Source organism: Peromyscus eremicus, chromosome 9 (assembly GCF_949786415.1).
Source record: "Peromyscus eremicus chromosome 9, PerEre_H2_v1, whole genome shotgun sequence".
NCBI lineage: Eukaryota > Metazoa > Chordata > Mammalia > Rodentia > Cricetidae > Peromyscus > Peromyscus eremicus.
In genome coordinates, this window is record NC_081425.1 from 98,891,048 (window position 1) to 98,904,086 (window position 13,039).

At 41.2% G+C, this 13,039-nt stretch overlaps 1 protein-coding gene across 2 annotated transcripts in view; it reads right to left on the bottom strand.

The window, feature by feature from the left end:
• Window positions 1-11,562, bottom strand: part of Sftpd (surfactant protein D) — a 52,646-nt gene extending 41,084 nt beyond the window's left edge. For both annotated transcript variants that reach the window (XM_059274170.1, XM_059274169.1), the window contains exon 1: window positions 11,403-11,562. In XM_059274170.1, coding sequence (XP_059130153.1) covers window positions 11,403-11,430 — 28 coding nt within the window. In that variant the 5' untranslated portion in view covers window positions 11,431-11,562. The remainder of the gene's footprint in view (window positions 1-11,402) is intronic.
• Between the last annotated feature and the right edge of the window lie 1,477 nt (window positions 11,563-13,039).

Here is a 13,039-nt window from a genome sequence, read left to right on the forward strand (position 1 = left end):
CCGGAGACTGCAAACCAGGGTGCCACGACATCACATTCCTCCAGAAATCTTTCCAAAGTACCCTTCTTAATCTCTAATTTCTTTGAAAGGAGCAGCTCGTTAAGAGCCAGAAAAATTGGGTGCGAAGAGGTTGCGCCCATGATACTAGCAGCACCTTTTCCTTCACCTGCTTTCATTTTAATTTCCCTGCCTGCTTTTGTCGCCGTTCCACTTAACCTTCCTGTCCGCTTTAACCGTGGCTCCACTTAATTCTCCTGTCTGCTTTTGTCGCAGCTCTACTTAATTCTCCTGTCTGCTTTTGTCGCAGCTCTACTCAATTTTCCCTGTCCGCCTTTTGTCGCGGCTCTATGTTTCCCGCTTTTATCGCGGATCCCCACCTTCCTTTTCCTGTCCGCTTTGGTCGTGGCTCTACGTTAACCTGGGGACTTACCAGTGCACTGCCCTGACTGCGAAGAGTTCTGAGCCTTGAGGGGTTCCCCGTACGGGCCACCACCTGTCGCGTCAGCCTCGACCAGCAAGGACGACGCGACGCCAGACTCTTCTCTAAGCAGTTTATTCAGGAACCTTGAACAATCTTTTGACCCTGGGGATAGTCTTTTTCTTCTTCTCTCTCGCTCTCACTCTCTCACTCATACTCACTCTCCCAATCACTCTCACAATCACTCTACTGGGAAAGTCAGCCCATGCCCTTTATAGCCACTGGGCAAATCAACCCCGTGGTGCCACGTGGACAATGCCGCTAGGGTCAGACACGTGCAAGCAAGCCAGATTAGGTCCAGGTGTGCAGAAGCAAGCCAGATCCTAGCCTTAGCCAAATAAGGAGCACCTGCCATCGGGAAGGCAGAAGCCAGACGCTGCGCCATCTTTGAGGCATGGCCGTGCACGGCTCTCTACAAGTTCCCTTGCTTCTCTTACCCCAAACCTATTCCCACCACCCTTTCCCAAGCAAACACCACCCCCTCTGCAATATCTCCACCTAGAATGCCCTCCTGTGCACATTCCCTTCCCAAGTGCAGCTCACTCAAAACACAAGAACAGGGACTGAGCACAGCTCCTCCCATTGCTTAGCTGTGGTTCTCCAACAGGAAGCAACCACAGGGATTTGCATTCTCCACCAAACCCCCAATTCCCCAAATGCCCAGGTGTGTTCTCTCACTTAAGAGATATAGCCTGCTCAGTGGGGATTCCTACAGTCAAAGAACAGGGAGCCCCCACTGCTAAGGAATGTCTCACTTCCTTGGTGATTTCCCAACCCAATTCCCCTGCCTTGCAACCCCTCCCCACCCCCAAGCTCAACTGCCCCTTGCCCTAGGCCCCACTCCAATCAGTCCAAGATCCCCATTGCTCAGGTGAATCCAAAGCCTCCAAGAAGAACAGGGAAGTGTCCAGCCCCTGGAATTCTCCACCTCAGTCTCTTTAGTTCCCATAGACCCAATCCATCAGCACATCTTCCCTCTCTATATCCTCTGGCCTTGGTCAAGTACCTGCCTAGCCTATACTGTGGCAGCCCAACATTGGTAAACTGAAGGCCACGCAAACTGAAGAAAAGGAAGCCAAACTGCCCTAGGAACCCTCACACTGCCTAGGTTTTTTGTCACAGACCCAGCTACCACCACAACCTCTGTCCTCTCATGTCTTGTCCCATCTGAGCTGCCATGTCTTGACACCCAACTTGGGCACAAATCCTCTGTTGAGGTTCAAGACTTTGCAGTGAAGATATAGACTTTCTCTTGGCCTCATGACAATTCCAGTTCCTTGCTTTGAGTCACAAAGACCCAATCCACCGCCACTGCCACATCCCTTCCAATTGTCATCCTCCTCTGTTTAGGCCACTCCTGCCAGGGAACTGCTAGGTTGTTAAGGAATCTCAGCGGGCTCCCACAGACTGACTCTGTTCCTCCACAAGCCCCAATCTGCTGCCACCACATCCCTCCCATCCATCCTTCCTGCTGACAGGTCCCACCCCAATGCAGTGGTATATTCACTGTTCATTTTCAAGCTTCCTAAGTTCTAAGAACAGGTAGGGTACCCTTACAGATTTCTCCCAAACCCTATATTCATTCACTTCAGAGGAGATCCTATCCCTTAAACCTCTCCCTCAAACCAACAACCCTCTGCCAGGATATAATTCAGAAAACCTGTGGTTTTGCTCAGTTGAGGACAAGGCTCTCTTCTTTCATTAGAACAGTTATACTGTCTTCTGAAAACTCTTCCCCCTCTTTTAAGTTTCCACCCACCCTTTTACTGACACAGCTTTTCTTCAACCCTCCACCCTACCTCCTTATCCATAGCCCTGCCTGCAGTAACCCTCATTACCTTGGTTCAGTTTCCCAAGTCTCTTGTTTTGTTTAATCAAAAATTAAGTGTCTCCTCCTTGAGTATGATTTGTTATAAACTTTTTGGGTCATGTAATTTGCAGTAAATCAGGTATTAAATAATATGTGATACATACATATTTATACATTGTTCTGCTATTTTATGTAACATAATTGTCTTTGACTTTGTAACTCATCAATCAATGAGGATTCAAAACTAGTACATGTAATGACACTGCTTTTTTATTACTCTTAATTTTTTACCTAACCAATTTGTCTGGGCCTGCACATCATAAAAAGGTGCATTCAACTTGTTGTTTATTACTGGTTGACCTGAAAGATAAAATCTCTTTCAAACATAGATGATGGAGAGTCATGGCATGCTTTGACTCTTAAATCCAAAGAAAATACTTGGTTTCAGAGAATCACTGTTGTGCTAAACATACTGCTTATGATGGAAATGCAAATTTACACCCATCTGGGGGAAGAGCAGTATGGGATCTACCACCACATCAGCAATGCACTGCACAAGATACAAAGGGCCTCCTTATAAAGATCTGGTATGAAAGAAGAAAATAACTCTGGTGTTTTTCTATAACTTGATGACCAAGATGGTCCCAACAGCTTGCTGCTCCTTCAGAGAGGACCAAAGTTTGGTTTCCAGTTCAGTTCCCAGCACCATATCTGGCGGCTCATTAACATCTATAACTCCAGAAGATATGATGCTCTATACTGGCCTCCTCAGATACCACATTCTTGGGGTCAAACATCTACATGCACATTCATATACGTATTAAAAAAAAATAAGGTTTTGAATAAGTAGGGAGAGTTAGTTTGTTATCAACGAGAGTGGCTAACACGAGAAAGTTCATCTTCAAGCAGAAATCTGTTACTTTGGAAATAATGGCTAAACACAATAGGTACATGTGAACAAAAAAACCTTTTGAGCTCAAAATTTATTCCATTGTCTGTAGCATATAGCTCTATAAGAACAACCTGGTTCATAGCTAAACATAACCAGAATTTAGGACAAATTTTATAATGCAGAAGCACCAATATCTGCAAAAAGAAGTTAACTGCTCATTTCTACTTTGAAAGCTCCATCTGAAATGTGAAAGAAAGCTGTCTATCTTGGACTACATAATCTGTGCAAGTTCTGGGCAATTCTAGGATGATGGTGTCAAGGACAGCTCCTAAGGAAAGGTAATTTTCTTCCTACTTAGACATTTCAAGACTCAAACTGATAATTAGGAAACCATATTTGTTACCATGTATATAGACTGTATATTTGAAAAGAAATAGCTAATACTGGGATCCTTAGGGGCAGAGGCTATAAACTTTCTGATATAGTAGTTGTGGGTGTAAATCCATGGTACAACACATGCCAATGATGTATGATGCCTTGATTTAGTGACACCTACAGTCAAAGAGCAGGAGTACTGCAGTACAGCGTCCAGCTACATTGATCTGGCTTATCATTTTGCTTGGTCGATGGCTCATAACTAACTGCCATTGCAAAACTGCCTAAAGCACACTAAACTTAGGTCAGTTGGTCTGAATGGCAAGTGTGATTACCTACTGAGTTACTCACGGGTCCCACCAGTTTTTTCTGCACAAGGCCTTGCATCAAACCCAGGACTTACAGGTTGGATGGCATGCTGCCTGAAGAGCTCATGATAGCCTCCTGTCTCCTCCACCTTCTACTGGACAGGAATTACAAATGCAGTTAGCAATACCCATCTTTTATGCTGGTTCCATGGATTGGAACTTGTTTAGCAGAACTTTATCCACAGAGCCCCATATCTAACTCTGCTTTCTGAAATAATTTTAATACCTTTAAATCTGAATTTTAATATTATCTCTGTTAAACTTGTCATACAATGGTGATATTAACATCACTTTTCTAAAATGCTCACTTCTGCACACACCATTGTTCCTTTTCAAACTCCACCTTGCACTGGTAACTCATGTCCATCTTGCTCTATGTCACTACCTTGCTAATTCCACACTTACTCTATTCCATGGCTTCACTGTATGCACTCTAATCTTATTATTAGATGCTTGCATACTGGTGGATAAGTAAGGAGACTACTAGCCTTACAATTAAGGAGAATGAGTGAAAAAAAAACCTCATTTCTGCCTTTTACTGTATCCATATAAGTTACTTTAGTGTGTTTGAACTTCAGGTATAAGTCACTAAGAGTCCTTAAAATCCTAAAATTCTAGATTCTTCCATCTGTCTTCAGAAGAAAACGAACACTTAGCTCTTAGAAACGGAAAAAAATCTCAGGAGAAAAGATAAACAATAAAAAGATAAAATTTTAAAAAGCAGTGTATTTATAAAATGAAAAAGCAAGCTAGAAATGGGGATTAAAAAAACCCTAGGGAATCTTAGTAAATAGAGAAGTGAATGGTAAAAAAGCCCTCTAAGTAGATGCTAACAACTATTCTTCACCCATCATAGAAACTCCTCTACAGGATTTGCCTGATTTTGCTTAAGTAAAATCTGTGAAGATCTGCTCAGAGCTGCGTCTTAGCTGCCTTAAAACCTTTAATGACCAAAACAAGGCATTGATTACAGCTGCAACTGAAAACAATATTCAGACAAGCTATTGGGTAATATAACCTTGGTTTCTTTCAGAGCCAAATGGTCCAACTAAATCTAGCATTCTAAACTGATATTAAGTAGAATTGCACCCAGTCAATCTGGACAGAAAGACAAAAGATGCAGTGGGAAGCAAAGGTTAATTGTAGGATCTTGCTCAATTAGTCAAGCTCTCTCAGTACGGTTACTTAAGGAGTGGAAGCTAGGTTACAGAGCATACATAGTCTTCAATACTGATGACTTTAAGGCATAGCAAGCATTGAAAACACATGATGTCTATCTCAGAAGTATCAGCTTCTTATCTTTGCATTGCACAATGACTCTTCCTCAAATGAAGCTTCACTGTGACGTAGGTAGAAACTGATAATTATTTTAATATTCATATGAAAAGTATTTGTCAAATGTGCTGAGTTCCTTATTTTTACATCCCTAGCGTAATTTACACTGGGCATTTATTTACAAATAACTTTTAATTTGTGCTTCAACATTTAACCCTGAGTCCAATGCCCCCCACCCCCCACCCCCGTCCCAAGAGATATTCTTGGTGGAATGGGAAATCAACCCTTGCCTTTAAGCATTGCTCTGCCAGCACTCTCACAAGCCAGCATATTTTTGGCACCATTGTTTTTGTTACTTACATATTTGTTAGTAGATGCCAAACAATCACAAAATATTACCTTCTGATGTTGAATGACAGCCTGTTCCAAAACTCATGAGAAGGGAGCACAGTTGCTCTGACTTCATTTTTTCTGGGCTATGGCTAAGCTCCAGACTCCTGAGGTTTGTAGTTGGTGAACTCTGATGCAATAGCTCTGTTTTCCTTGTTTGCATGTTGGACTTCACCCCTGTTGTGTGAACCCCCTCTACAGAATCACGTCCAAAAGCCATTGCTAATGGGATCCCCAGCAAAGCCAAGGGACTTGAGTCTTAGTTCCTTGTTCTCACCATGGATAGCTGTCTGTAACCATTTTAGCTGTTTCAGGAGTCTGGGTGCACAGCTGACTGATGTAGCATCAAAACAATTCAGAGAGGACATGAACAAAAGAATATCAACTTATAATAGCATTTAATCATCATGATGGATAGCTTAATATATTTGATTATTCAAAAACCACTCAAAGCAATGAGTGATTGAAAAGACAGCATGATTTTTTTAAACTTATTAATCTTGAATATAGCACTTTAAAGAATGGAAATACTAAAGGTGATTATAAACTGTGTTGTCAATAAAAAAACTAAGTTGATACTTTTTGAAATAAACAACATTAATGTGAAGTTGCCTTAATTAACATAAAATCACCAATAAAGTCATATTATGGATAACAAACTCAATTATTAAAAGGGGAGCTGAACCCTGGTACATGCTGTTCTTCTGCTGTGCTCTGAACATTCCTTTTCTCAGGAAACAATTCATGTGTGCTAAAGCTTCTTACCAAGTGCCTCCAACTTTAAGCCAACCTTCCCCCTATCAATTTAGTATTCCCGACTTAAGCAATTGTCACCCTCAAGAACAGCACTAAGATTACAAAAAAGAAGAAATTGTACCTATTCTGCTCAATTACCACACACACATTTGCACACTTCTTTTTTAAAAACTCTGCCATCCGCTTTTTCTTTTCAAATACTGCAATGGAAAATAGTGTGAGGCCATGCTACACAACAAAACAAAAAAAAAGTGTTTTACAAAGCATGTTTCTCAACTGAAAAATTTTCATGGATGCTGTGAACATAAATACACGTTGTAAAGAGTCACAAAGGCTAGACTTTCCTTCACCGTCTGCTGCACTTTCTCCCATGCAGTTGACACACCTTACCCCTGTCCAACACTGTCCCTCTGGAGAACACTACTCCTCTCCAGAATTCTCCCTAAACACTCACTGGTTCCCAGCTTCTTAGCTTCATGGAATTTTGCCTCCATTGCCCAACCCCCAAATCATGTAGTAAAGGTTTGGCATGCTCCTGTTGAATGGGTGAGCTCAGGTGGTATCTCGGGAGCACAGCTTCTCAGTCTGCATTTCAAAAATATTTCTTTCCTAAACTAAGAATTATCTCCCAGACTGAACTGTATTTCTTATACACACATAAATTTGAAAAAGTTAAATAAAAAATGTTTTCTTGGCATTTTTTCTTCAGTAATTAAATTTCCAAATTTGCCAGCATGCCTTTGACCATATTCCTTCTCACTGTCCATTCCTACCTCATCTCTGAGAGACAAACCACCCCAATATCTTTTTAACTCTAATAGATTTCTGCTTATTTTAAAAACATCTATCTTAAAAAGTATTTTTATTGTTGGTGTGTATGTGATATGTGTGTGGGCCTAAATCCATCATGGTTTTGAGTTTTAAAATAAAGCCCAATCCTGAGATAAAATGTGTGGTGCTGTGTTGTTTTACATTAACTACAAAAATATGAAAAATATATTTGGAGAAAAAATGTTTTACTTTCAACAGATTCAGTGAGAATGCTTGAGCTTTGCTATGTGGAAAGTGGATATGACTGTCACTGCTAGAGGTGTGTTGGGAGTGAATTTGAATTATCTTTTTTAATAATTTATTTAACTTTATTTTATGTGTATTGGTGTCGGAGTGTCAGACTCCCTAGAACTGGAGTTACAGACAGTTGTGAGCTGCCATGTGGGTGCTGGGAATTGAACCCAGGTCCTCTGGAAGAGCAGTCAGTGCTCTTAAACTCTGAGCCATTTCTCCAGGCCAGTTGAATTATTTTTACATTCATTTTGGCATTAATATCTACTTTGTGCTCAAGCAGTTCACTGGCAATTGCTTTGTTTCCATTGCATACATCATAGTGGAGGGCTGTATTCCCACTGAAATCAGTCATGTGTGGATCGGCACCATGGTTCAGTAATTTGGAAATATATTCTAGGTTGTTCTGCTCTGTGGCCTGTGGGTATTGCACAAAGAAATAGATCTTCAATTCAAGGAAGTTAAGATAAACATTCCTACAATTGTATTGAATAGTTACCCTTAGATGAGACAAATTGTTTAGGTTATGCATATTATCCCTTTCTTTTTGAGACAGGGTCTTCTTAAGTACCTCAGGCTTGCTTAAATTCAAAATCTTCTTACCTAAGTTTTCCAAGTATTAGGGTTTCAGAGGTGTGCCATCAGACCTAGATAGTCTAAGCATTAAGATCTGTTCTGAATGACTGTTGTTGGGAATGGGGGGGTTGTTTGCTTATTTTGCCAACTTGACACAGGCTCCAGATACATGAAGAGAGAGAGCCTCACTTGAACAATTGCTTCTATCTGATTGGCCTATAAGCATTTTCTTGATTGAGATTGATGTGGGGGGCCCAGACTAATGGGGGTGATCGCACAACTGAGCATATGGTCCTGAGTAGTACAGAAAAGCAAGATGAGCAAGCCATGGAAAAACAGCAGTATCCCGTGGTCTCTGTTTCTGTTTCTGCCTCCAGATTCCTGATTTGAGTCCTGACCTAGTTTCCCTCAGTGGTGGACTATGATGTGGACATATAAGCCAAATAAACATTTGCTTCACTCAGCTGGTTTTGGTCATTGTTTTATCACAGCAACAGAAACCAAACAGGGAAATTGCTGGCCAATAGCTACCTTAATCAAGGTGTGCAGCCTCCGTCATCCTGGACATTGATGTTACAGCTGTTTTTATATCATAGCAATACTGTGATGCTTCAGTTTGAGTCTGCACAAAGCAAGTACAAGTGGTTAAGCACCTGACAGCTCAGCATTTGGTGAATAATGATAATGATTACTCTTCTTACTGCTTTCAAACATGACATTTAAATGAAGAGGAATAGCAGAATTCTACTATTAGTGTACTAGAGTAGGTACAATAATCCTACCTACTCTACAGATGCAATTGTTTTTTATTAAAGAAGTTTACATTTTTTAAAAAACTATATTGCCCAGACTGGCCTTGAACTTGGTAATGTTCCTAACTTAGCCTCTCCATAGGCAGAATTGCAGGCCAGTGCCATTGTGCCTACCTTACTCTTGATTCACATTTTAGAATCCCTGACATTGGCATGCCACTTATAATTCATGACATTTCCTACTATAATTGGCAATATTTTAATTTTGTTACTATACAAAATAAAAGGTTATCATGCAGTCCACTATACCCTGTATTAAATGAAATATGACACACTCCACAGGTTCATGATGAATCTACACGTCACTTGCATCCACATAAATTTTAGCTCAAGACTACTTTGGGTAAACAGATTTAGAATAGCAATGACAAAAAACAAAAATCAAAACAATCATCAATACTTTGAACTTTTTTTTCATTTCTCAATGTCCAGAAGTAACCTTTCCATACTTGCTGTTTCTAACAGCAACATAGCCTAGTCTCAAGGTTGTAGACGCAGTGTCCATGGTAATCCAGACACAGATTGCTAGCAAAGCAGACCATCTTGGATTGCCTTATAGCTGTCAATGTGTCCATGGACTCATACAAAAATTGGGGAAATCTCTCTACAAGTATATAATCCATGGCATCATCACTCCCGTGCTTTGATTTTAAAGAAGCTTAAAGTTGAAAGAAACTAGGGATTCAAATGAGCATGGCTCTTTTTATTCAATATTTAAATATACAGAATGTAAGGAAACCCAATATTTCTAATGTTTAATACCATGCCTAAAAAATCATACATTAAATGAAATGTGACATAGTTATAAATTGTGATAAATTTCATAACATGTGTTATAACTTTACTAGAGAATAGTTGTGTGCTTATTTTTTACAGTCTCTTACCTTCTTTTTGTTTCTTAGAAAGATGGAGAAAAGTTTATGTTAAAATCCAGGGCAGTTTGAACTCTCTGAAATTCTTAACTGGCAATTTTTAAATACAAAAGCTTAGGAATGGGAGGATCTTGAGAGATTAGAATGTGTTTGCTGTATAGTAGACATCTAAGTTATGTGTGGGGAATAAATGAATTGACAGAATGAATAAATATAGTTGGAAAATTCAGTGTGTTTAAATAAAACATTTATAAAGCAAAAGAAAGATTTTGAAACAGTAATTTATTCTTCTATTATTTATTTTTATGAAGATCCAAGTTACAAAACTAAGGAACCCCCCAGACCTGCACTGCTGAGTAAAGAAGCGTGTAGACCACGGAAATGCACTGCTGGGTGACCTTGGTGACTTGATAACCTAATATGAAATAAGAACAAAAAAGGAGCTAGAGCAACGGCTCAGTTGGTAACGTGCTTGTCCTGTAATCTAGAGGACATGGGTTACAGAACCCTCAGCACCTTGAAAAACTAGTTCTGGCGCTATGGAAGCAGGAGAAACTCCCCAGAGTGTCTTGCCTGAAAGCAGCTAGGTGAATCAGTAAGTTCCAACACAGTAAGTCACACACAGTGGGCATGTGAGTGAGTGAGAGAACCTGTCTCAAAAGCTGAGGTGTAAAGAACACGAAGGTAGCTCAGCAGGTACCTTCAAGGAGGCCTGGTGGCCTGAGTTCAATCCCCGGAACCCACAAAATGGCGAACATAACTGCCAAATAGAGTTGTCCTCTGACCTCTTACTGTGACCTCTGACCTCTTATTCTTACTCTGACTTACTGTGCGTGTGTGCATACATACATACATGCATATATACACACACACCCCACCACCACCACCACCACCACCACCACCACCATCACCACCACCATCACCAACACCAACACCACCATCACCACCACACCTTTTTTTAGTGAGATAAAAACAATAAAGACAACATCAACCTCTAGCCTTCACATATGTACTCATGCACACACAGCATGTACACCAAGGTGGTGTGTGTGTGTGTGTGTGTGTGTGTAAACAGAGTCATCTTCCTCATAAGATCCCTAAGCAAACATGGATCACACTGATGTAAGATTTTCTTTGGTGACTTTTTTAGCCTCAATGTTGATCTCTTAGGTGAAAACTGATCTCATGATACAATTTTCTGCAATATATATATAATTTAGTGTTAAAGACATGATGTTTGGCAGTTAAGAGTTCTAGTTTTCCTTATATAGACCCAAGTTCAATTCCTATCACCCACATGACAGTTCACACCCATCCATAACTCTAGTTCCAGGGTATCCAACACTCTCTTCTGATGAACATAGTACACAGAAATTACATGTAGACAAACACTCATATACATAAATCTAAAAACTCTTTAAATATATACTTTAAAGTAAAATATATATAGTTTCAGTAGCTAAATCACTTTAAAGTGTTCAATAAAATTCTGTAAAAGAGGCAATATAAAAGGATTCAGAAACCCACTGAAACCCTTCCAAGGTGTCCCTGTCTCAGATACTTAGGGGCCTAATGCCAAAAACACAGCAGGCTCAGTGAAAGCAGAACCAGCCCTGTCCTCTCCCCTCCCTTAGCAAGGACCATGGAAGGCGGTGGTTCTTCTTGATTGGCCCGACTTGAATTGTTCCTAACAGCCCCTGCCCCTCCTGCCCATATCCCCATCCAAGCCCTGTTACCTGTTCCTCCTGTCATATTTATGCACATGGCATCCAAGGGAGGTGATGAAGTGCTCTACTATAGCCACATCACGCACGTTGGCTGGCCTTTGGGACTGCCCCACAGGTACAGACAGGATGAGGTAGATAGAGCATTCCTCCTTTCGGTTATCAAGGCACCCGTAGCTTAGGCGGAAGACCCACAGACAGGGGTGTATCAGTGTGCCAGCTCTGATGCACTCAGTGTCTGGGCATCATAATCAACGTCCTCCAGCATGGGCATGACAGAGGCCCAGGGCCGCCCAGGACTGTCCTGCCTTCCCCACCATTCCCTTTTGTCCTCTACTTCTTCCCAAACCCCACTCTAAAACTTAGAAACAGACAATCATCACCACTGTGCCACGGGAGCGTCCTGCCAGGGCAGGTCCGTGGTTCGGTGTGAGCAGAATCCCTCTTCGTCACCTAGCAACAAGGATGCATGCATGCACGCGAGTGTGCAGGTGCTCAACGGTGTGCTGCACGTGCCTGCCTCATACGCTGGCGACAGAAGCCTAGCCTAACTTCCACAGCTCACCGGGAAAGCCCTGTCGGTTGCAGCTCTGGAGCAGACCTACTTGCCTGGCTTCCAAGGGCCAAACACTGAGGAGAGCTGGGTGATGGTTCAGACCCTTCACAGCCCTGCTGTGCTCACCGGCTCAGAAGGCCTACTGATGGCATTTCCTGAGGCCCTGTGGCTGGACCCTGTGAGAGGTCCTGATGGATGCTGGCCCGTTATTCAGACCTCTTGCATTTCTTTTGACATTTCTTAGCATTTTGTAGGTGTTGCCTATCAATGTCTCATGTCATTTCCTTCCTCTAAAGTTAGTGTGTCAAGACACTTTTTTAAAAAAAAAAATGATTTGTTTGTGTTCATAGAAAGATAAAAGAGACAAAAACCTGTTTTTGCTGTTCCTAGTATTTTCTAGTGCTTAATTAAAAATTTGCATTCCTCAACTCTTGACTGTGTCCATGCTTTTTCAAATCTTGCAAATTCAGACAGTATAAGAAGGGTGTGACAATTCTGCCCTAAAATTCCTCCCAATGTTTTCTTTCTTTGGGGATGATATTTAGAATGTAATTGTAAAATTAGATAGTATCCAGAAATATAAATCCTATTTCTGCCTCGATCTCATATCCCGCAACACTGCTGAACATGGTTCTGACGAGCAGGTTCAAAACCCTGCCTACCACATCCTCAGCAGCTGCAAAACACAAAGTGGAAGAGTGAAAAATGAAGCTGTTGTCTTGGAGTCTAAGCACAACTCCTGGAATCTGGAGCTCTTAGCTGTCATTAGGAAGGCTAGGAGCTGAGGGAAAGTATTGTCCTCCTGTGAGTTTTGGCACAGGCTGTGAGGACTCATTGTTACACAGAAATGCTTGTTGAGCACATAACTGTCTAGGTGATGGTTTCAGCACTTATTCATGAATGAGTAACTAAGAATGCAGCTTGAAAAATATAAGAAAAAAGAAATGTGGTGACTTCTGAGATTGCTGGAGAGGAATGCCTCGAGGCACGTATCAATTTCATGGTTGACCAAACCAACATTTACAGACAGAATATCAGCCTCAACAAAATGCCAGCAAACTGTCAGGACAGAGACAAGCCTGTGTTGCTCTAA